The 23,079-nt window shown below is 58.5% G+C and overlaps 2 protein-coding genes across 6 annotated transcripts; one reads left to right on the top strand and one right to left on the bottom strand.

Annotated features, from left to right (window-relative positions):
• Positions 1 to 1,635: 1,635 nt before the first annotated feature.
• PLXNA3 (plexin A3) lies at positions 1,636 to 17,946 on the top strand. 5 transcript variants are annotated; one of them, XM_027533719.1, is made up of 33 exons: positions 1,636 to 1,740; positions 3,507 to 4,127; positions 4,490 to 5,029; positions 5,628 to 5,810; positions 7,649 to 7,777; positions 7,848 to 7,948; positions 8,226 to 8,349; positions 8,434 to 8,590; positions 8,668 to 8,767; positions 8,920 to 9,034; positions 9,152 to 9,352; positions 9,530 to 9,626; positions 9,759 to 9,949; positions 10,029 to 10,174; positions 10,264 to 10,384; positions 10,489 to 10,625; positions 10,713 to 10,883; positions 11,261 to 11,354; positions 11,448 to 11,687; positions 11,766 to 11,909; positions 11,989 to 12,223; positions 12,310 to 12,452; positions 12,555 to 12,811; positions 12,918 to 12,984; positions 13,078 to 13,224; positions 13,322 to 13,481; positions 13,579 to 13,682; positions 13,879 to 13,975; positions 14,173 to 14,363; positions 14,668 to 14,837; positions 15,363 to 15,575; positions 15,784 to 15,934; positions 16,917 to 17,946. In XM_027533719.1, the coding sequence occupies exons 2-33, from the start codon at positions 3,534 to 3,536 to the stop codon at positions 17,010 to 17,012; spliced, it is 5,616 nt and encodes a 1,871-aa protein (XP_027389520.1). In that variant the 5' UTR covers positions 1,636 to 1,740; positions 3,507 to 3,533; the 3' UTR covers positions 17,013 to 17,946. The 5 variants fall into 5 exon arrangements, 4 of the variants coding, with proteins under 4 accessions (XP_027389520.1, XP_027389521.1, XP_027389518.1 ...); XM_027533720.1 differs by having other exon boundaries at positions 13,066 to 13,224; positions 14,191 to 14,363; XM_027533717.1 differs by having other exon boundaries at positions 13,066 to 13,224.
• A 748-nt stretch (positions 17,947 to 18,694) lies between these two features.
• On the bottom strand, positions 18,695 to 20,392 carry LAGE3 (L antigen family member 3). Its single transcript, XM_027534611.1, has 3 exons — positions 20,060 to 20,392; positions 19,607 to 19,735; positions 18,695 to 19,446 (listed from the first exon to the last, which is right to left on the bottom strand). The coding sequence occupies exons 1-3, from the start codon at positions 20,281 to 20,283 to the stop codon at positions 19,332 to 19,334; spliced, it is 468 nt and encodes a 155-aa protein (XP_027390412.1). The 5' UTR covers positions 20,284 to 20,392; the 3' UTR covers positions 18,695 to 19,331.
• Between the last annotated feature and the right edge of the window lie 2,687 nt (positions 20,393 to 23,079).

Raw genomic sequence — 23,079 nt, 5'->3', positions numbered from 1 at the left:
TAACAAAACAGGATACACACACACACACACACACACGATTAATTTTAAGGAATTAGCTCATGTGATTGTAAGGGCTGACAAGGTGGCAAGTCCAAAATTTGCAGGGCAGGTCAGCAGGCTGCAGATTCAAGCAGGACTTCTACATTACAGTCTGGAGGCAGAATATCTCTTTTCCCAGGGAACCTCAGTTTTTGCTTTTAAGGCCTTCAATTGAGTGGACAAGATTCACCCACATTGTGGAGTGTAATTTACTTAAAGTCAACCAATTGTTGATGTTCACCACACCTATGAAATTTCTCCAGAGCAACAGCTAGATGAGTGTTTGATTAAATAATTGCCAACTATAGCCTAGCCAAGTTGAAATTAATACACATGAATTCATCATCACAACATCCCAAGTTCATGGATGGAAAGGATCTTGTTAAGATGGTGTGTGCGTGCATGCTAAGTCACTTCCATTGTGTCTGACTCTTTTCGACCCTATGGACTGTAGCCCACCAGTCCCTCTTGTCCCTCTGTCCATGGAACTCTCCAGGCAAGAATACTGGAGTGGGTTGCCATTTCCTCCTCCACGGTGGTCTACCCAACCCAGAGATCTAACTCACATTTCTTATGTCTCTTGCACTGGCAGGCAGGTTCTTTACCACTAGTACCATCTTGGAAGTCTTGTTAAAATGGCAACATTCTCCGAATTGATTTACAGATTCAATTCAATCCATATTAAACTCCCACTGGCTTTTTTTTTTTTTTTTTTCCAGAAACTGAAAAGTCCATCCTAAAATTCATACGGGGTGGACTGAGGGCTGGCTAAAGGGTATATAGAGATTTACTTTGGGGGTGATGAGAATGTTTTGGAATCAAACAGGAGGAATGGTTGCCCAACTTTGTGTGAATATATTAAACGTCATTGAATGTTACCCTTTACATGAGGGACTTACATGATAGATGAATTATAGGTCAATAAAGTTGTATAAAAAGAAAAGGAAAAAGGAACCAAGGGACTGAAAATCTCCAATTCAGGGGCACTGGGGAAGGGGCCAGGTGGTAAAGGCCGACAGCCTCAGTACTCGTGGATGTTATCAGATGCAGGCCCTCCGGATTAGTGGACCTTCCCCAGGAGAGTGTCCTGGGTCAGGACCGCGAGTTCCGGGCTGGTGTGTGCCTGTAGGATGGTGACCGGGGTGCGAGGGACGGGTGGTGGTGCTGCGAACCAGCGGCAGGTGGCCTTGGGCGCGCCTCCGAGCGCCCGGGAGGCGTCTGCGCGACCCCGAGGCCCGCGCTCTCCGCGAGCCCGAAGGGGTTGTGGCGCGGGAGCGCGCGGGTCCCTGGGTGGCGGGAGGCGGCGGGCTGAGGGGCGCGCGCCCCGGACGCGGCCATTGCGCGAGAGGAGGGGAGGGGAGGGGAGGGTCGTCTCGCTGCGGGGGGTGGGGGGGAACCCCGGCCGCTCGCCGGGGCCGGAGCTGCGCTGCTGGGCCTCTCCCGTGGCTCGGGGAGAGGCGGTCCCCCACGGCCGCGAGCACTGCCGCTCGGCCCTCTCTGGGCACCCCTGCCCGGCGCGGTGGTACGGTCCGGGTTTAAAAGGCCCCGGCGGCCGCGGGCCGGCCCCAAAGTGTGGGCGGCGGCGGCGCGGGCGCGCGGGGTGCGGCAGCGAGGGCGCGCGAGCGGGGCGGTGTGGGGCTCGAGGGCGCGTCCACGTGGCCGACGGGCGGCCACCCGGACCCGGCGGCGGCGGAGGGACAGGTAGGTGCCTGCCACTCCCCCCTCCCCCGCCGCCCGTGCGAGGCCAGCCTGTTCATCCGCCCCGGGGTCGGGCATCCCTGAGGTTCGCCTTGGCCTCCCAGGGGTCGGGCCCTGCCCCTGCCTTCTTGGGCGCCCGCCCGACTGGTCCTTAGTGCTCGGCGCCCCCGCCGCCAGCCCCCTACCCGATGGGGACCCTTTGTGGCGGAGAAGCAGCCCCGGCGCCTCCGTCCACTGGGGGGAGTGGGGCGGCGGAGGGGGGGCGGTGTCCCTGGATGGGGGCAGGGCAACCTGGGCTGGCAGAACCGCGCAGGTCATCGGGGAGCGAGTGCGAGAGCCCCGTCTCTGCCAGGGTCTGCCCGCATCCTCGGGCTCCGCAGGGCTGGCTCAGAGAGGCTCGGTTGGCCCGAGGCTCCCGCTTCCAGGTTGTGCTTTGGAACGGGCATTTGGGCTCCACAGCGTGCCTCTCCAGGTATCCCTCCCGACCGGTCCCGTTCCCCTTCTTAGGCTTGTATTCCTGTGTGCTGCGGAGGAGGTGAGGGTGGCATGACGCCCCCCTTCTGCGCCCTCCTTTCTTCTCTGGCTCTGGCATTCAGGGTCCAGGATGTGGACCTTGACAAAAGAGCCTGGGAGAGCCGAGCTGTCTTGAGCTGAAACTTAGCAGTTCCAAGCTGGGTCTGCTCCTGGTTCTGGCAAATGCAATCCACCCCCACCCCCCTGCCCCATTTCTTCTGGGCTGCCTTGGTTTGGTTCCCCGCCACCGCCTCCAAGGTGGGGTAACTTGTGTCTCCCTTGGGGCTTGGGCACCGACAGGGGGGCCCTGAGCCCTGCCCCGTTGGCTGCCACGACACTGCTCTGCTGTCTTGGCTGCCTGAAGCTGGGTGTGGCCTCGGGGTGAAGACCCAGCCAAGCCCAGCACTGCTCCTGGGGTCCCCCGGCCTGTCTCCCCAGAGTCTCAGCTGTGTTAGCCATCCTGCCTCGCCCCTTCACCAGCTACCATCTGGCTTTGGAGGGGGCTGCGTGCACCCCTGCCCTGGGCATCCATCCGGTTGTGCCTGGGCAGAGCCTGATTTCTGTCTGTCTCTGTGCATTGCTGCGGGGGCCGGCACCACTCGGCTTTTGTGTGGCAGCCTATAGACCAGATCGCAGGCTCCTGGTCAGCCAGAAGACAGAGGCCCTTGGGGCAAGGAGGCAGCGGGGGTGCGGGGGGTGGATTGGTGTCCCTGGGTGCTGTTTGGGCTCAGGCTTTGATGCCTCAGACCTCTGATGTCCTGACACCCCAACGTCCCATTTGCGATTGTTTTCCCCCTCCCTTGTCTCCTCCCCGCCCCCCCCCCAACTAGGGGTGCGAGGCGGCTCTGTGGCCTTGAGTGGCCCGTGGTTGTGTTGCGCCCGTGTGTGGCTGGCCACCCTCGGGCCTGGGATCTGCTGTTTAGCTTCTCCTTCCTGGAGGGCCTCCCACCCTGCCTCTCCCAGCATCTGGCGCCGCGGCCCGCTTGGGTGTGGCCCAGCTGAGGCGAGGCCTCCCGGCTGCTTGCCAGCAGTGGGTGGGGGGTGATTGATGGCCCCCAAGCCTGCCTGTGCTCGTGGCTCCCTCGCGCACCCTGGCGGATGCCCCTCCTCTCTCCCAGCTGGGGCTGCCATCTGGGGCCCTGGTGCAGTGGCAGGTGATCGGCCTCCACCCTCTAGGCCATGGTTCTGGGCTGGCCCGAGGCCCAAGGCCAGGCCAGGGGGTAGGCCTCTGACTGGCCTCCGCTGTCTCTCCCCAGGTTCACCCCCTGGGACTGCCACCAGCCATGCCCACCATCTTCATCCTGCTGTTCCTCCTGGCTGCTGGGCAGGCCCTGGGCAGCCGCGGGCCCTTCCCTGCTTTCTCAGTGACGGACACCTCACTCACCCACCTGGCTGTGCACCGGGTGACTGGGGAAGTGTTTGTGGGCGCCGTGAACCACATCTTCAAGCTGGCGCCCAATCTGACTGAGCTGCGGGTCCACATCACGGGGCCCGTCGAGGACAACGCCCGCTGCTACCCGCCCCCCAGCATGCGTGTGTGCGCCCACCGCCTGGCGCCTGTGGACAATGTGAACAAGCTGCTGCTCATAGACTACGCAGCCCGCCGCCTGGTGGCCTGCGGCAGCATCTGGCAGGGTATCTGCCAGTTCTTGCGGCTGGACGACCTCTTCAAGCTGGGTGAGCCCCACCACCGCAAGGAGCACTACCTGTCGGGGGCCCAGGAGCCGGACTCTATGGCTGGCGTCATCGTGGAGCAGGGCCAGGGGCCCAGCAAGCTGTTTGTAGGCACGGCTGTGGACGGCAAGTCCGAGTACTTCCCCACCCTGAGCTCCCGAAAGCTCATCCGGGATGAGGACGGTGTAGACATGTTCAGTCTGGTGGGTGAGACCCCCCTGGCCGTCAGGCGGCCCCTGCCCTCCCTTCCCTTCACCCTCCTCTGGAGAGCCAGGCCCTGTGCCCTCCTACCTTCATGTGTCCTGCCTCTGCTCCTGGAAGAGACCTGGTTGGTCCTAGATGGGACAAGCTGCTGAGGATGGCAGGGCGGGCCAGGTCACGGCCTGCCCTCTGGAGTCTTTCTGGCCTGGGGTCCTGTGCATGCATGGGCAGGGGGTTGTGATGGAAGCCCCTCGGGGACCCTGTTGTGGGATTGAGGCCAGGGCGAGTAGCAGGGGCCACGGATGGGGAGGCCACAGGTGGACCCTGGCCTTGTCCCAGGCTCTCTCCCCCGTCTGTTCCGTAGGTGTACCAGGACGAGTTCGTCTCCTCGCAGATCAAGATCCCCTCTGACACACTGTCCCTGTACCCGGCCTTCGACATCTACTACGTCTATGGCTTTGTGAGCGCCTCCTTTGTGTACTTCCTGACACTGCAGCTAGACACCCAGCAGACCCTGCTGGACACAGCGGGCGAGAAGTTCTTCACGTCCAAGATTGTGCGCATGTGCTCAGGAGACTCCGAGTTCTACTCATACGTGGAGTTCCCCATCGGCTGCTCATGGCATGGTGTGGAGTACCGCCTGGTGCAGAGTGCCCACCTGGCCAAACCTGGCCTGCTGCTGGCCCAGGCCCTGGGCGTGCCAGCCAACGAGGACGTCCTCTTCACCGTCTTCTCTCAGGGCCAGAAGAACCGGGCCAGCCCACCACGGCAGACCATCCTCTGCCTCTTTACCCTCAGCAACATCAATGCGCACATCCGGCGTCGCATCCAGTCCTGCTACCGTGGGGAGGGCACGCTGGCCCTGCCCTGGCTTCTGAACAAGGAGCTGCCCTGTATCAACACTGTGAGCTCCTGCCCACCCCCTACCCCTCTGCCAGGCCCTCTGTCTCTTCCCAGGTCTGCAGGACCAGCCCCGGTGGTCACATAGCAGCCAGTAGGCTGCCGGCCTGTCCCAGGCTGCACAGGCCCGCTCACCTGGGAGATGCTTCCCTGAACCATTTCAGGAGTGATAGCTTAGCCCAGAATTCCCCACCCTCTGGTGATCCCCTCCCTGCCTTTGCAGCTTCTCTTTCCTCGCCAGCCTACCTCCCTGCCAGTCCTCTGGGTGGGCACACTCTGTTTGTGGACCACTCCTTTCCTCTTCCTGCCCCTCTGTCCCCACCTGGCTCCTCCAGCTCTATCTTGTGGGTGCCCCCTCACATTCTGCATCAGTGGCAGCCTCCTAGGCCTTGCTGTCTACTCCCCACTCCTGCCTGCTCGCCTTCCTGCAGCTCCTTTCTCATCCCCCCATTTCCTGTGGGGTCCGAGACTAATGGTTGGTTGGTCTTGGCTAGCAAGGAACAAATTCTGGGTCCTCTTCCCTGCCACAATGTGGGATCTCATGGCCGACGTCCAGTGGGTGCCTGTGAGCTGACCCGCGTGCACCCCTCCTGTTTCACCAGCCCATGCAGATAAATGGAAACTTCTGTGGGCTGGTGTTGAACCAGCCACTGGGTGGACTGCACGTAATCGAGGGGCTGCCCCTTCTAGCTGACAGTACCGATGGCATGACCAGCGTGGCCGCCTACACCTACCAGCAGCACTCTGTGGTCTTCATCGGCACTCGCGGTGGCAGTCTCAAGAAGGTGGGCACCAGCCTGTGGGCATCAGGGCAGGCTGAGATGCAGAACAAGGGGTGGGGACAAGACTGTGCAGGCAAGCCCTGTGTTCACCTGCAGCACCCACGCTCACTGGTGCCACTGCCTGCTGTGGCCTGAACCACTGACTTCCTGTGGCAGACCCAGGCCTCTGTCCTTATCTCTGGGCTTCCCTGCCAGGAGAGCAGGAGCCATTGTTGCTGGGTCCTCCTTGAATGAAAAAGGAAAGGAAAGGAAAGTTAGTCGCATAGTCGGGTCCAGCTCTGCAATTCCACAGACTGTAGCCCACCAGGTCCTCTGTCCATGGTATTCTCCAGACGAGAGTACTAGAATGGGTTGCCGTTCCCTTCTCCAGGGCATCTTCCTAACCCAGGGATTGAACCTGAGTCTCCTGCATTGCAGGCAGATTCTTTACCAACTGAGCTACTAGGGAAGCCTCCTTGAATGAATGAGGGAACAAATGTGAACCTGACTGCCTTTGCCATCTTGTCCCCTCATAGGCCCAGGGGTTGCTTCTGTTTCAGGGCTGGGAGCTCTGAGGTTTTCTAAAGGGACAAGGAGTCAGACCAGCTACCAGCTTCTTCTCGTGCTCACCTGGGAGATGCGGGCTGTTCCTAGAAGGTCTGGAGTGGCCAGGGAAATCTTGGGGGCCTAGTCTACTCCCCTCCGGGTCCTTTTTTTGCATTTCTCACAGCTTTATTGGGGTATAACTCCCATGTCGCACTCCCACCCTCATATAAAGCATCTCTCTGATTTGGGTACATTTGCAGAGTTACACTGCCATGAACACTCTTTCGTTCTAGGGTATTGCCATCATCCCGAAAATCCCTTCCCCTATAAATCTCACCTTTTCCCCATGCCCAAACTCTATAGTTACAGTTCAGTCACTCAGTCGTGTCTGACTCTTTGTGACCCCATGGACTGTAGCACACCAGGCCTCCCTGTCCATCACCAACTCCTAGAGTTTACTCAAACTCATGTCCGTTGAGTTGGTGATGCCATCCAGCCATCTCATCCTCTGTCGCCCCCTTCTCCTCCTACCTTCAATCTTTCCCAGCATCAGGGTCTTTTCCAATGAGTCAGTTCTTCGCATTAGGTGGAAAAAGGATTGGAGTTTCAGCTTCAGTATCAGTCCTCCCAATGAATATTCAGGACTGATTTCCTTTAGGATGGACTGGTTTGATCTCTTTTCAGTCCAAGGGACTCTCAAGAGTCTTCTCCAATACCACAGCTCAAAAGCATTAATTCTTTGGCTCTCAGCTTTCTTTATGGTCCAACTCTCACATCCATACATGACTACTGGAAAAACCATAGCTTTGACTAGACGGATCTTTGTTGGCAAAGTAACCTCTCTGCTTTTTAATATGCTGTCTAGGTTGGTCATAGCTTTTCTTCCAAGGAGCAAGCATCTTTTAATTTCACGGCTGTAGTCACCATCTTCAGTGATTTTAGAGCCTAAGAAAATAAAGTCTGTCACTGTTTCCAGTGTTTCCCCATCTATTTCCTATGAAGTGATGGGACCAGGTGCCATGATCTTCGTTTTTTGAATATTGAGATCTAAGCCAGCCTTTTCACTCTCCTCTTTCACTTTCATCAAGAGGCTCTTTAGTTCTTCTTTGCTTTCTACCATAAGTATGGTCATCTCTGTGCCCTGTGAGCCTTTTTGGACCAGCTGTGACACCCCCAAGAGCCTCCAGGGGGCAGCCTTGGTGTTATCCTTCCCCGTCTGTCTATGATGGGACAAGGCTGGGCCCCTGGCAGCAGAAGAGCCTGCCCGGGTATGTGGGCTGCTGCTGTGGCGTCAGGTGGCTGGTCTTGTGGCCCAGGTGCGGGTTGACAGCTCTCAGGAGGCTCACCTGTACGAGACGGTGCCCGTGGTGGATGGCAGCCCCATACTCCGTGACCTGCTCTTCAGCCCTGACCACCGGCACATCTACCTGCTGAGTGAGAAGCAGGTGGGCCCGGGGCAAGTGGCAGGGTGGGCTGGGGGCAGGGCGCAGCATGTGCTAACTCGGCTGTGCCCAGGTGAGCCAGCTCCCGGTGGAGACCTGCGAGCAATACCTGAGCTGCGCGGCCTGCCTGGGCTCGGGGGACCCGCACTGTGGCTGGTGCGTGCTACAACACAGGTGAGGACCTGCCCAGCTCTGCCCATGGCTGGGGGCCGTGGTGCCCGCCCTCTCCCACGTGCCCACCCCACCAGCTGTGCCCTTGTAGCCTCCCTCCCTTCCGACTTTATCCTGCTAATGAGCAGAACCTCTGGCCCAAGTGACGTCTCTCAGGCCCTCGGGGATGAAGCCGAGGCATGCGGTTGCCTGGCACCGTATGCTGGGCCGGCTGCCCCCTCGTCACCCCTTCCTGGCCCCCAGGGCAGCTGTGGGATGGGCCTGGCCTGACCCCACACAGGTGCTGCCGCCAAGGGGCCTGTCCAGGTGCTGTGGCCCCATATGGCTTCGCTGAGGTGCTCAGCAAGTGTGTCCAGGTGCACGTCTGGCCCAACAACGTGTCGGTGACATCACCTGGTGTGCAGGTGAGGGGCGTGGCAGGGACATGGCAGGGGTGTGGTGCCCACATGCTGCAGTGGACCCTCCTCTAAGCCCTCGGCTTCCTGCAGCTGACCGTGGCCATGAGCAACGTGCCAGACCTCAGTGTGGGCGTGAGCTGTGCCTTTGAGGAGGTGACCCAGAGCGAGGCCATCCTGCTGCCCTCTGGGGAGTTACGCTGCCCCTCGCCTTCCCTCCAGGAGCTCCGGGCTCTTACCCGGGGGCACGGTCAGTGGACGGGGCTGGGGGGGGCGGGGGATGCTGTCTGTCCATGGCTCACATGGGGTGCCGCGGGCTCACTGCAGGGGCCACCCGCACCGTGCGGCTGCAGCTGCTCTCCAAGGAGACCGGTGTGAGGTTTGCTGGGGCCGACTTCGTCTTCTACAACTGCAGTGTCCTCCAGTCGTGAGTAGTAGCTGGCCTGCCCCTGGTCCCATCTATGTGGCTCGCAGTGACGTGGGCACCTTTTTCCTTTGGCTTCCCGTGTGGCCCACACGGGGGACAGTGAAGGGCCTGGTTTGGTCTCTTCCATGATTTCTGAAGCCTCTCCCCTCCAGGTGCATGTCCTGCGTCAGCAGCCCTTACCCCTGCCAGTGGTGTAAGTACCGCCACGTGTGTACCAGCCAGCCCCATGACTGTTCCTTCCAGGAAGGCAGGGTGCGCAACCCTGAGGTGAGGTGGGCATCATGCACGAGGGGGCCGGGCTCCCTGCAGGCTGGCCCCTGGCTTTGCTGCCCTCCATCTTGGGGTTTTCTTGGAGCCTCTTCAACGCGGGGGTTCTCCCCTCAGGGCTGCCCTGAGATCCTGCCCAGCGGGGACCTCCTGATCCCGGTAGGCGTTGTGCAGCCCCTCACCCTGCGGGCCAAGAACCTGCCACAGCCTCAGTCAGGGCAGAAGAACTACGAGTGCGTGGTCCGGGTGCAGGGCCGGCATCAGCGGGTGCCTGCCGTGCGCTTCAACAGCAGCAGCGTGCAGTGTCAGAACGCCTCGGTGAGGCCCACCCTGCCTATCTCGGGGATCCGGGCTGTGCCCAGCAGACTCTTCGGGAAGCCTAAGCTCATCCTGGCAGAGGACTTTCTGAGTCTCCTGCTGGGGATTCCTGAGCTAGGGTTGCAGGGGGGTGGTCTGCACACCTTCACGAGGGTCACACAGGTCCTTCTCCCCCAGTATTCCTATGAAGGTGATGAGTATGGTGACACCGAGCTGGACTTCTCCGTGGTCTGGGATGGCGATTTCCCCATCGACAAGCCTGCTACCTTCCGAGGTGAGCTGCGGGATGGGGCTGAGGACCTCACTTCCTGGGGCAGCATAGGCATGAGCTGGGGCCAGGGTCCCGCAGGGGGACCTTTCATCAGGGCCTGTAACTGCTCCCCAGTGATGCCCTCTGTGCCCACAGCCCTCTTGTACAAGTGCTGGGCGCAGCGGCCCAGCTGTGGCCTCTGCCTCAAGGCTGACCCCCGCTTCAACTGTGGCTGGTGCATCTCGGAGCACAGGTGCCAGCTGCGGGCCCACTGCCCAGCCCCCAAGACAAACTGGATGCACCCGAACCAGAAGGGCGCTCGCTGCAGCCATCCTCGCATTGCCCAGGTCGGTCTCCCCTCCACCCACTGCCCTCTGGGCACCCGCCAACTCAGCTTACCCTCTCGCCTCCCATCCTGCTCTGCAGATCCACCCAGTCATGGGGCCCAAGGAGGGGGGCACCTGGATCACCATCGTGGGTGAGAACCTGGGCCTCACCTCCCGAGAGGTGGGCCTGCGGGTGGCTGGCGTGCGCTGCAACTCCATCCCCGCTGAGTATATCAGTGCTGAGAGGTGAGTGCAGCCCAGCTGGCGGACACCAGGCCTCATCCCCCACTGGGGGCTGGCCTCCAGGGTCTGACCTTCTCGGACCCTGCCCTCAGGATCGTCTGTGAGATGGAAGAGTCACTGGTACCCAGCCCTCCACCAGGGCCTGCAGAGCTCTGTGTCGGCGACTGTTCGGCTGACTTCCGCACGCAGTCTGAGCAGCTCTACACCTTTGTGGTGGGTGGGGTGCCTACCCGTTTCCTCTCCCATCGCTTCTTGCCGGTAGCGTGCGGCCTGGCCAACCCCCCTCGCCCCGCCCCTTAGGACATCTTCTCCCATAGACGCCTACGTTTGACCGTGTGAGTCCCAGTCGGGGCCCGGCCTCCGGGGGCACGAGGCTCACCATCTCTGGAAGGGCTCTGGACGCCGGCAGCAGGGTCATGGTGACCGTGAGAGATGGCGAGTGCCAGTTCGTCAGGTGGGTTGTTCGGAAGCTGGGGCCTCAGGCCAGCAAACGGCGGGCAGCCCTGGGCCACTCTCTCCAAGTCCCCACTTGCTGATGCAGGAGGGATGCTGAAGCCATCGTGTGCATCTCGCCTGTCTCCACCCTGGGCCCGAGCCAAGCCCCCATCATGCTGGCCATTGACCGCGCGAACATCTCCAGTCCTGGTGTTGTCTACACTTACACCCAGGACCCCACTGTCACACGCCTCGAGCCCATGTGGAGCATCATCAAGTAAGAGGGGACGCTGGGGACCAGGTCTCTGAGTGCCTGGTATCAAGTTCCACCCCCTCTGAGCCTGAGCCCTCCTCAGCAGAGGGGAGCCTGGTTCCTCCATGACCACACGGCACTTGGCACCTACTGGGTGACCCAGGTTTAGGGAAGCTCCAGGGCCGCTGGATTGGGAAGATCCCCTGGAGAAGGGAAAGGCTACCCACTCTAGTATTCTGGCCTGGAGAATTCCATGGACTATATAGTCCATGGGGTCACAAAGAGTCGGACATGACTGAGTGACTTTCACTTCACTTCCACTTCCAATGGGGAAAGCAGAGAGAGGGCCATGCTTGGGGCAGTTGGGGAGGAGCCCTGAAGTCCCTCACTCCTGTCCCTAGTGGAAGCACTGCCATTACCGTGAGTGGGACCCACTTGCTGACGGTCCAGGAGCCCCGGGTCCGGGCGAAGTACCGAGGCATTGAGACCACCAATGTGAGTGCCAGCTGCGCCCCCCCCCCCACCCCACCCCTGCCTCCCTGCCCGCTGTGGCCTCAAGTGCTGGACTGCTTGCCTTTGTCCCCGCAGACATGCCAGGTGATCAATGACACTGCCATGCTGTGTAAAGCCCCTGGCATCTTCCTGGGGCAGCCCCAGCCACAGGCCCAGGGCGAGCACCCAGATGAGTTTGGCTTCCTGCTGGACCACGTGCAGACTGCCCGCTCCCTCAACCGGTCCTCCTTCACCTACTACCCTGACCCCAGCTTTGAGCCTCTTGGGCCCTCTGGGGTCCTGGACATCAAACCAGGCTCCCACGTAGTGCTAAAGGTGCCGCTGGGGCAGGAGCAAAGGGCAGTATGGCTGGGGTAGTGGGGAGCCCTGGCTGACTGGGCTGTCTGTGTGCAGGGCAAGAATCTGATCCCCGTGGCAGCTGGCAGCTCCCGCCTCAACTACACGGTACTGATAGGGGGCCAGCCATGCGCGCTAACCGTCTCCGACACGCAACTTCTCTGCGACTCCCCCAGCCAGACGGGCCGGCAGCCTGTCATGGTGGGTATGGGGCAGGGAGGCGGCCAGGGCAGCCTGGGGCAGGCATGGGGCTCGCTTCACCGTGTGCCCGTCCCTGCAGGTGCTGGTGGGCGGTCTGGAGTTCTGGCTGGGCACCCTGCACATCACAGCCGAGCGTGCCCTGACCCTGCCAGCCGTGGTGGGGCTGGCGGTAGGGGGCAGCCTCCTGCTGCTGGCCATCACTGCCGTGTTGGTTGCCTACAAACGTAAGACTCAGGATGCCGACCGCACGCTTAAGCGGCTCCAGTTCCAGATGGACAATTTGGAGTCCCGGGTGGCCCTGGAGTGCAAGGAAGGTGCCTGTGTGGAGGTGGGGCGCGGGGCAGGCCGCAGGGGCTCCCCGCTCCTGCCCTGCTCACTCTGCCCCACTGGCCCTCCCCAGCCTTCGCTGAGCTGCAGACAGATATCAATGAGTTGACGAACCACATGGACGGCGTGCAGATCCCTTTCCTAGACTACCGGACCTATGCTGTGCGAGTGCTCTTCCCAGGGATCGAGGCCCACCCAGTGCTTAAGGAGCTGGATGTGAGTCCCACCCTGCCCCGTACACTCCCCCCACCATTGTCTGCCCCTGCCGTGTCATTTGCAGGGTCACCTCTGCTCTCTGAGACACCCTGTCTCCTACAGACCCCCCCCCACGTTGAGAAGGCCCTGCGTCTTTTCGGGCAGCTGCTGCACAGCCGCGCCTTCGTGCTCACTTTCATCCACACCCTGGAGGCCCAGAGCAGCTTCTCCATGCGTGACCGGGGCACCGTGGCCTCCCTCACCATGGTGGCCCTGCAGAGCCGCCTTGACTATGCCACAGGCCTGCTTAAGCAGCTGTTGGTGGACCTCATCGAGAAGAACCTTGAGAGCAAGAACCACCCGAAGCTGCTTCTGCGCAGGTACTGGGTCCCCCCTCCCCTAGCCCTGGGCCAGCCCTGCCCCGGCCAGTCCCCACCCCTAGGGAGGCCCTTACCGGCCAGGACCGCAGCGCCCCTTTCTCTCCAGGACTGAGTCAGTGGCTGAGAAGATGCTCACCAACTGGTTCACCTTCCTGCTGCATAAGTTTCTGAAGGTGTGCATGCTCACAGGGCAGGTGGTGGGGGCCGTAGGGTGGGGAAGCTGCCAGCTGGCTGGCAGGCAACTGTATGCCCAGCCCTGCCTGCAGGAGTGCGCGGGGGAGCCGCTCTTCTTGCTGTACTGTGCCATCAAGCAGCAGATGGAGAAAGGCCCCATTGATGCCATCACAGGCGAGGCACGGTACTCGCTGAGTGAGGACAAGCTCATCCGGCAGCAGATCGACTATAAGACACTGGTGTGTGGTGTGGGGGGGGGGTGGTCAGGTGGATAGGGTGTCAGGTCTGCGGGGAAGCCTCACCCAGGACCCACCCTGTGGCCCCCCACCCACTCAGACCCTGCACTGTGTGTGCCCGGAGAGCGAGGGCAGTGCTCAGGTGCCCGTGAAGGTGCTCAACTGTGACAGTATCACCCAGGCCAAAGACAAGCTGCTCGATGCTGTGTACAAGGGCATTCCTTACTCCCAGCGCCCCAAAGCTGAGGACATGGACCTAGGTGAGGCCCCTGCCCTCTCCTCCCGGCCCCTCTGCACCTCCTGGTACTATGGCTGTTGTTCATGCCCCCCCCCTACTGAGCTGTTTGTGGCCTGCAGAGTGGCGCCAGGGCCGCATGGCCCGTGTCATCCTCCAGGATGAGGACATCACCACCAAGATCGAGTGTGACTGGAAGAGGGTCAACTCGCTGGCCCACTACCAGGTGAGGAGCTGGAGGGCCACCCATGACCAGTGCTCCTGTGAGGCTGTGGTCCCGCGCTGGCCCCTCCCCTCTGTCACCCCCACAATATAGGCCCTTCTCTGGGAGCTGTGGGAGCTGCCCCACATACCCCCACAGGGTCAGCCCCTTGGCTTCTCAGCCTCTTGCATTGCCCCCTCTCTGTCCCTGGCATCTGCAGGTGACAGACGGTTCCTTGGTGGCGCTGGTGCCCAAACAAGTGTCAGCCTATAACATGGCCAACTCCTTCACCTTCACCCGTTCCCTCAGCCGCTACGGTAAGTGTCTTCGGTGTGGTGGTGTCTGCTGGCCTCGTGGCCTTTGAGGCTGTGTTGGCCGTGGTCCCCAGACCCTGCTCTCAGGAGGTCTGGGCTCTTTAGAGCCTAGAAGTGCAGGGCTCCTGGGATAGAGGGGGCATGAGCCATGGTGATGGCTGGGCTACTGGCCTAAGGGGGCACACCATCCCCTGCCCCAGAGAGCTTGCTTCGCACAGCCAGCAGCCCCGACAGCCTCCGCTCTCGGGCGCCAATGATCACCCCGGACCAGGAGACAGGCACCAAGCTGTGGCACCTGGTGAAGAACCATGACCACGCCGACCACCGAGAGGGTGACCGTGGCAGCAAGATGGTCTCAGAGATCTACCTGACACGGCTGCTGGCCACCAAGGTGCGCCTGTCCTGTGCCATCCTGGCCTGAGTGTGGGTCCCTTCTGTCCTGGACTTGGCCCTCAGACTGGCCCCGGCTGCCTGGGGTAGGGGCCACTGGATTGTTTCCATGCCAAGGGACTGTCTTAAGGCCTTTGCTATGGAAACTATCACCCTGAGGTCAAGGCCAGGTCTATCTGAGGGGTGTTGTTAGCCGGGCAGAGAAGCCCTGCTCACTGTCAGGCCTCTCCATCCCCATCTGTCCTGGTGTGGGAACATTCCCCCTTGGCTCCCTGTCAGCTGGTGCCCTTGCTGTGCCACTGCAGGGCACACTGCAGAAGTTCGTGGATGACCTCTTCGAAACTGTGTTCAGCACGGCACACCGCGGCTCGGCCCTGCCACTGGCCATTAAGTACATGTTTGACTTCCTGGACGAGCAGGCCGACCAGCGGCAGATCATTGATCCTGATGTGCGCCACACCTGGAAGAGCAACTGGTACCACCGTGCGCTGGCCCTCCAGGGCTGGGTGGGAAGAGGAGGCTTGGCTGGTACTTGGGGACCTCGGTCAGGGTGACAGTGGGGGCTGGGGGCTGGACTGCTCATCCCAGCAGGAGAGGACAGTGGCCTGGCATTGATGGTGCCACCGAGTAGGGAGAGCAAGTGTCTGTCACTCTGCCAGGGGTTTGGGCGGCTGGGATGCAGATAGTGTTCCCTGCACTCAGAGGTGCCCTTGACTGTCTGGGCCTGGCTGCTCACCTGGTGATACCGCTGGCACAGTGCAGAGATGCTGGAAGCCTGGTCCAGGGGGTGAATGTGTGTGTGGGAGGAACATTGAAATCACCAAGGCCAGAATGCCATTTCCTCTTACTTCTCACTGCTTGAAGTGAGGCTGAAAATTAAAGAAAAGGCTGCTAACTCTCAGTGTGTCATCTTGCCACCTGTGGGCCTGTGGAGGTGAGCAGACAGGAGGATGTGGCACAGGGAAACTGGGGAGCTGTGGGCCTTTGTCCCTTTGTCTAGCCTGCCCCTGCGCTTCTGGGTGAACGTGATCAAGAACCCGCAGTTCGTGTTCGACATCCACAAGAGCAGCATCACGGACGCCTGCTTATCAGTGGTGGCCCAGACCTTCATGGACTCCTGCTCCACGTCGGAGCACCGCCTGGGCAAGGACTCGCCCTCCAACAAGCTGCTCTACGCCAAGGACATCCCCAACTACAAGAGCTGGGTGGAGAGGTGGGCCCCAGTGTGTGGGGGTGGGGGGCCTGGACACCCACAGAACATGGCTACTGGGTGAGAGTGTAGAAGCTGGCCCTGCCTAGGCTGGCTCATATTAATGAAGGGCCAGCTTCAGGAAGAAAGCCCAGAGGCTGGCCTGGCAGCCAGGACAAGGGCTTTGACTTTTGCAGCAGCTGCCAGCATGACTTCTTCGGGATCCCATTAGGTACTACCGGGACATAACCAAGATGGCATCCATCAGTGACCAGGACATGGATGCATATCTGGTGGAGCAGTCCCGTCTCCACGCAAGTGACTTCAATGTCCTGAGTGCACTCAGTGAGCTCTATTTCTACGTCACCAAGTACCGTCAGGAGGTGCGTGCCACCCCCGCAGGCCCGTTGAGTTTGAGAATGCAGCCAGTGGCAAAAGCAGGGGCGTGATGGGAGTCAGGGAGACCAAGTCTTGGATTACACTCAATTCCTCCCACAAACAAGCCCTCAGGATGTGGCACACGTGATGCTCTCTGTAGATGTGGGGAGGTGAGGCACCCAGAAAAGAAGCTACTGGCTGAAGCACCAAGTTCTGGTTGGGAGAAAGTAAAGGGCCAGGAATGCAGGGTAGGGCCAGAGGTGGGCAGGGTCAGGCCACCTGCCTGATTTGTGACTGGAGCCTCAGTAGACAGGGAAGCCAGAGGGTGGGCTTCAGGATTGGGCTCCTGGTTGGAGATGAGAACTGGTAAACCTCAGCTGGATACAGGCCTGAGAGCCCTGAGCCTGGATGAGCTCACCAAGGGGGTCCTCGGGCAGCTAGAGACAGAGCTGTGGCCCAGGCACTGAGCCCTGGGGCCCTGGGACACTCTGATGTGGCAGAGCAGAAGGGGAGGTGGCTGTGGAGTCTGAGGAGGGTTGGGAGGGACACCCCCACCCCCAAGTGCCACACGGGCCCGGAACACATGCGTGAAGAACCCCCACCAGGTGTCAGGAGGAGTGATGGGCTATTGGGTGCTGCCCATGGTCAATGGAGATGAGGCCCGAGAAGGCCTGCTGCTTTGGATGGGAAAGGTCTAGAGGGGGATTGGGGGTCTGCAGGGGACGGGAAAGGGGAGCTTCGAGTCCACATCACTCTTGGACGGGGCTGCATGCTGGCCGTGGAGAGGAGGGACGAGAATTGTGCGGTTGGAGGAGGATTTGGGGTCGAAGAGGGGCTGTTTGGAGGCCATGTGCCCAGGGTCCTGGCCAGCAGGGAGGGACACCCTGAGGCCTGAGGGAGGGGCAAGCTTGCCCCAAGGAGCAGGGGGCTTGGCTGGGAGGAACAGCCCGCCGTCCCTGAGAGGCCAGCTTGGGGCCTGCTTCCCAGGTTCTTAGCGCTCTGGACCGAGATGCCTCTTGTCGGAAACACAAGCTGCGCCAGAAGCTGGAGCAGATCATCGGCCTTGTGTCCAGCAACAGCTAAGGGTGGCCGACCCGGAGAAAGGCACGTCTCAGTCCTGAGCCAGTCTCCCGTCCAGGGGGCGTCTCGGGCCTGGGTCCTGGGCTGAGCCCCGGATCAGGTGGCACCGGGCCGAGACACCCCCAGCATAGCCCGGGGCCCTTCATTAGTGCCTTGCTTTGGGCCCTGCATGGGGAGGGGGCGACCGGACCAAGCCCCCCACCACAGCAGCAGCAATACCCCCACCCTCCCTCTGCCCTCCTGCCCAGTCTGGTGATTGCCCCTGACCTCCTTGCTATTTATGCCTCAACCACCTATTTATTTAATTTATCTCCACTCACCCTTTCCATATGTAAATACGGCCCCTCCTGCCCCAGATGTCCCAGTCTCACTCACCTCCTCTCCTTGAGTCCTCCCAGCTCCCCTTGGGACAGGGTCAGCCTTGGCCTCACCTCTGGCCCTGCCCCTTCCCCTGGCTGCCCCCGCCCATCTTCAGGAGAGGGCCTGGACACCAGCAGCACTCGGGGTGGGCAAGGCACCAAAGGTGCCCTCAGACTATGGCTCTGCGGCTGACACAGAAGCCTGTCTAGACTTCTCAGGCTGGGCCTGGGCCTCCTCCCAGGCTGTGTTCTCTGAAGCCTGGAGAGCTTGAATCAGGCTCCTGCCAGGGCCAGATCTGGGCCTGGGGGCACCGGACTCTCCTCCTCCAGGCCTTGCTGCCAAACTCCGTCTGCGGGGTCTGCGCGCCCCAGACCACTCACCCCCCGCTGCCCTGCCCTGTGCACGCCTCGAGGGGCAGAGGTGGCAGTGCCTTACTCCTTTGTTCTTCTGCCTCCTTGGAGGAACCCAGCCCTGGTCCATGCTCCTACAAACTCGATTTGCCCCCCTTTTTTTTTCTGCATGAGGTTTTCTTTGACCCTGTCATCTTTTTTTTCCTAATTAAATGTTGGGAAATGGAGTTGGCATGTGGCTTTGTTCTCAGGGCAGGTGGAAGCAGGTGGGGAGACTGTCGGACTCTGCCTGAGCTGGATGCCATCTGTGGGAGGAAGGGTGACTCCTTGTGGGGTTTCTGAGGATCTGAGGTGGTCCAGGATGGCCATGTCCAATCCATCAACGAGGCCGGGTGGCTACACCTTCAAGACACGTTCAGAAGCCACTTCCTTCTCCCCATCTCCACTGCCCCTGTGTGGTCCAAGCTGCCCTTGTCTCTTGCCTGGATGCCAGTCTCCCCATTTCTGCCCTGGCTACCTTCAGCCTCTTCTCACCATGGGAGGCACCGGGACCCTGTTAATAAACATGGTGGCCCTCGTCCCCACTCTCTTCAAAATGGTCCAGAGCTTCATGGCCACCAAACACCTTCATGTCTGCCAACTCTGTACTGTCCCGAGTGCATTGCAGTCATTGTGCCCCTGTGCAGTGCTGAGTCCCTCAATCGTGTCTGACTCTTTGCGACTCCATGGACTCCCACCAGGCTCCTCTGTCCATGGGATTCCCCAGGCAAGAATAATGGAGTGGGTTGCTATTTTCTCCTCCAGGGGATCTTCTGGACCCAGGGATCAAACCCTCATCTCTTGTGCCTCCCACACTGGCAGGTGGATTCTTTACTGCTACACCACCTGGGAAGCCCCCAATGGTGACACTAATGTGGGAAAACCAGAATTCTGGTGGGAGGGTATTTTATGGAGAGTAATTTCACATACTTTAGATTGAGAGCTTTAAATATTTAATTAATTCTACTTCTTATAATCAATCATTCATGCAAAGATCTATATACAAGCATTCCACTGAATCATTACCTATAATATGGCAAAGACTGAAAATAGTTTAAACATTCAATAATGATTTTGAAGAATATTTAGAAAAAAGTTCATGTTAGATGAGAAATACCAAGAAAAACGCTAAACTTGCACAATATCAAATATTATTGTTACACGTTTACTATATAACTATAAAACTCAGAGAATACTCCAAAATATTGATAGTAGCTAATACTGAATGAGAGACAGGACCTATCCTCCTCCATTTCTTAGATGATCTTCACTTACACTGTACTACTTGACTATCTGAATCACATAACCCTCCAATCTAAGGACAAAGGCAAGAATTTTGAAGGTGCTATAGTTGAAAATAAACTCATCATAGGTCAATTTTATTTTCAGTAGTTAAGCATTTAAGCACCAAACAATGCAAGTGGACCTTGAGCACCCAAGGGCCATTATAGGCAAAAGATGAGGCCCCCATAATAACTCGGCAACTAGTGCAGGAATCACTGCCCTAGGAAGGATCACTGTCTAGGAAGGGCCACCAGGTCAGACCTTAACCCCCCCTTTCCCCAGCCCTGGCTTAGCGGGCAACAGAGGGCCCAAAGCGCTGCATGGTTCGCATCACCAGAGAAAGCTGGTCCAGAAAGTTGACAATGGAGATTCGAAGGAGGCGGCAATCTTCAGCTCTCCAGCAGCTGAAAGTGACAGAAAAAGAGAATCAAGGTGGAGATAGGCGCAGCACACTGCGTCACCTCCATAAACACAGCCCTTGAGTGTGTCCAAATAGAGCGCCCCTGGAGAGAGACGAGCTTGGTCACCTGCTACCACTTCCAACCAGCCCCTTTTCCAACTTACACCACCAGGACACTGCCGCTCACTGTGAGCTCCTTCCCAACCGCTCCACGGTGAGGTTCGACATCTGGGGCCAGGGACCCACGGGCAATCTCTGCCTCCAAGGCGGACGGGAAAGGCACGCTTAGGGTGCTGATGGAGACGCGGTTAAGGTACCACCCACAAGGATTTGGAGCTCTGGGTCCTGTCTCAGGACCTCTTCCAGCCCCTCCGGGCCACTCGTAGCCCTAATCCAGCCCAACTACCCCGTTGCCCCGTGATCCCATTTCTGCCCCCGACTCACGCCACCCCGGCCCATCCCCGCTTCCAGTCTCCCTTCAGCTTTCTATTCTCTGCCCGCCCCAAGCGCCCTGGCCATTCCACCCCTCAGCAGCCCCTGAGCCGCCGGTCCGTTTGTCCCACCTCCCACCGCAGGCAGCCCCCAGCCCTATCTGCACTGCCCTTCGAGTAGGATACAATACGCATGGTCGGCTTCCCGGCCGTTCGGCCGGGGACCATGGGTCTCCGCCCAGCCCTGAAGAGTGCTGGGCCGGCGCGACACCCGGAGCTCCGTGGTCTGCAGCGGAAGCAGCACCCGCGCTGCGGGGGCCGCCCCGGCCACCCCCGACACCCCGCCGGCCCCGGCTTTCGGCGCCACCCGCCAGGCTGCCTGCGCCTACGTCCCAACCTGTCTCCTGCATGGCTGCCGTGCTCCGCCTCCAACTCCACCCACGGGTTCCGGGCCTTGGCGTCGCCCGCCCACTCCGCGAGCGGCTGAAAAACTGCTGGTCCTTCCTGAAGTGCCGCCCCCGCCCCGCGCGCCTGCGCAAACAGGTCCGGTGGAGCCGGCCGGCCGATGGGGTCTCCGTTGGCCGCAGGGAAATGAGCCTCCCTTCCACAGTTCGGGGCTTCCCTTGTAGCTCAGTGGGTAAAGAATCTGCCTGCCATGCAAGAGATCCGGGTTTGATCCCTGGGTCAGGAAGATCCCCTGGAGGAGGAAATGGTAACCCACTCCAGTATTTCTGCTTGGAGAACCCCATGGACAGAGGAGCCTGGGGGGCTACAGTCCGTGGGGTCGCAAGAGTCAGACACGACTTAGTGACTAAACCACAGAGTCGGGCACGACTGAGGGACTAACTCTTTCTTTCCCACAGCTCGGGCCGTTCGCAAACTTTATTATTATTTTTTTTATTATTTTTTTTCAACCATATTTTTATTTTTTAATTTTTTTTAAATTTTATTTTATTTTTAAACTTTACAATATTGTATTAGTTTTGCCAAATATCGAATTGAATCCGCCACAGGTATACCCGCGTTCCCCATCCTGAACCCTCCTCCCTCCTCCCTCCCCTACCCTCCCTCTGGGTCGTCCCAGTGCACCAGCCCCAAGCATCCAGTACCGTGCATCGAACCTGGACTGGCGACTCGTTTCATACATGATATTATACATGTTTCAATGCTATTCTCCCAAATCTCCCCACCCTCTCCCTCTCCCTCTCCCACAGAGTCCATAAGACTGATCTATACATCGGTGTCTCTTTTGCTGTCTCGTACACAGGGTTATTGTTACCATCTTTCTAAATTCCATATATATGCATTAGTATACTGTATTGGTGTTTTTCTTTCTGGCTTACTTCACTTAAACTTTATGACTCGATTTTAACTTCCCTTTTCTGTTCTGCAAGTTTTTGACAGTAACCTTGTACGGCATTTTTAATCAAAAATAAGTTTTTAAAGTGACATGAAATTTCTGATGGTGATAGGCCTGTTAGTTTTTTGTTTTCCTCCTTTGTAATCATAAGGAAGGGCATAAAGGTGAAGTAGGTTATCAAAGCCTGTTGGATCACCCCTCAAAATCCATCCTGAATCAGCCTACCCTCTCCCCCTTCATTGCTAGTCTCCACCGGTGGCCACCCTATCTCCCTGAACTTGAAAAGCTTTATTTTTTCGCATATAGTTTAATTGTTTTTGGCTGTGCTGGATCTTCCTTGCTGTGAGGGCTTTTCTCTAGTTGCAGCAAGCAGGCTCATTGCAGTGGCTTCTCTTGTTGGCAGAGCTCGGGCTCTAGGGCGTGTGGGCTCTAGAGCACAGTCTCAGTAGTTGTGCCTGGCTTAGTTGTTCCCAGGCATGTGGGATCTTCCTGGATCAGAGCTTCCAAGTCTCCTGCACTGGCAGGCGGATTCTCTACCACTGGGGCTTCCCTGGTGGCTCAGATGGTAAAGAATCTGCCTGCAGTGCAGGAGACCTGGGTTCGATCCCTTGGTGGGGAAGATCCCTTGGAGAAGGGAATGTCTACCCACTTCAGTATTCTTGCCTGGAGAATTCCATGGACAGAGGAGCCTGGAGTGGGACACGGCAGAGTGACTACTACTTTCACTTTTTTTTTCTTCACCAGGGGAGCCCCTTGAACAGCTTTCTGACTAGTTTTCTTCTATGCTTGCTCCTCTACATCCTGTTCTCCACAGTAGAATCAGTTCTTAATTTTTAATATATATCACATCATATCATGTCTCTGCTTAAAGTACTAAAACAGTTTCCTGTTGTCTTTGAAACCAAAGACAAACTCCTTCCTGTAGCTTCTAAAAGTCCTGTGTGACCCGGCTCAGGGTTCCTCCACCTGCTTGCTTCCCTACTCTGTGGAGCCTCTAGGGACTTCTCTCTGCTCCTGACCAAGGGTGGCCTGCCCCCATCCCTTTGCACTTACTTTTTCTTTTTGGAAGACTGTATCCAGACTTTCCATTGCTGACTCCTTCTTGTCATTAAGATCTAGTCTCCGGTGTCAACTCCGAGAGGCCTTTGGGATCACCAATCTAACATACTACCCCCAGGCGCCGTTCATCACATTTGCCCATTTCAGGTTGCTGCATTTCTAATAATCTGAAATTGTAAGTTTGTTCACTTCTATACTGTCATTGTATTGTCTCTGATACTTTTCTGTGTAGTGTATGCACTAGGTGGTTTGTTTCTTGTTGGATGAAACAACATTCTGTATGCTCAGTCGTGTCTGACTCTGCGACCCCATGGACTGCAGCACGCCAGATGTCCTTCACCATCTCCTGGAGTTTGCTCAAACTCATGTCCATTGAGTAGGTGATGTCATCCAACCATCTTATCCTCTGTCGCTCCCTCCTCATCCCCTCAAAAACTCAGACAGTGTCTTGGGCCTAGGAATGCCACATGTACCAGTTAATTCACAGATATGAAACAACATGTACACAAAATTACTTCAGTTCAGTTCAGTTGCTCAGTCGTGTCCAACTCTTTGCAACCCCATGGACTGCAGCACGCCAGGCCTCCCTGTCCATCACCAACTCTCAGAGTTTACTCAAATTCATGTCCGTTGGGTTGGTGATGCTATCCAACCACCTCATCCTTTGTTACTTAGCGTAATATAAATAGTAGAAAACTATTGGACACGGACTTGGTGTCCACGTCCATTGGAGTTCCCTGGTGGTCCAGTGGTTAAGAATCCACCTGCCAATGCAGGGGACATGGGT

Source organism: Bos indicus x Bos taurus, chromosome X (genome assembly GCF_003369695.1).
Source record: "Bos indicus x Bos taurus breed Angus x Brahman F1 hybrid chromosome X, Bos_hybrid_MaternalHap_v2.0, whole genome shotgun sequence".
In the NCBI taxonomy this organism is placed as follows: Eukaryota; Metazoa; Chordata; class Mammalia; order Artiodactyla; family Bovidae; genus Bos; species Bos indicus x Bos taurus.
Note: the sequence above shows the minus strand (reverse complement) of the source record. Positions and strands in the feature narration are given on the sequence as shown.

What these genes read in the sequence shown, in the direction of transcription:
- PLXNA3 (XM_027533717.1), top strand. Translation starts at nt 3,534, where the DNA reads ATGCCCACCATCTTCATCCTGCTGTTCCTCCTGGCTGCTGGGCAGGCC. An exon ending in AACTGCAGTGTCCTCCAGTC is followed by an intron (nt 8,768 to 8,919) that starts GTGAGTAGTAGC and finishes TCTCCCCTCCAG; the next exon opens with GTGCATGTCCTGCGTCAGCA. An exon ending in GAGTATATCAGTGCTGAGAG is followed by an intron (nt 10,175 to 10,263) that starts GTGAGTGCAGCC and finishes CCCTGCCCTCAG; the next exon opens with GATCGTCTGTGAGATGGAAG.
- LAGE3 (XM_027534611.1), bottom strand. Translation starts at nt 20,283, where the DNA reads ATGCAGGAGACAGGTTGGGACGTAGGCGCAGGCAGCCTGGCGGGTGGC. An exon ending in GGAAGCCGACCATGCGTATT is followed by an intron (nt 19,736 to 20,059) that starts GTATCCTACTCG and finishes CGTCTCCATCAG; the next exon opens with CACCCTAAGCGTGCCTTTCC. An exon ending in AGCGGCAGTGTCCTGGTGGT is followed by an intron (nt 19,447 to 19,606) that starts GTAAGTTGGAAA and finishes TGTCACTTTCAG; the next exon opens with CTGCTGGAGAGCTGAAGATT.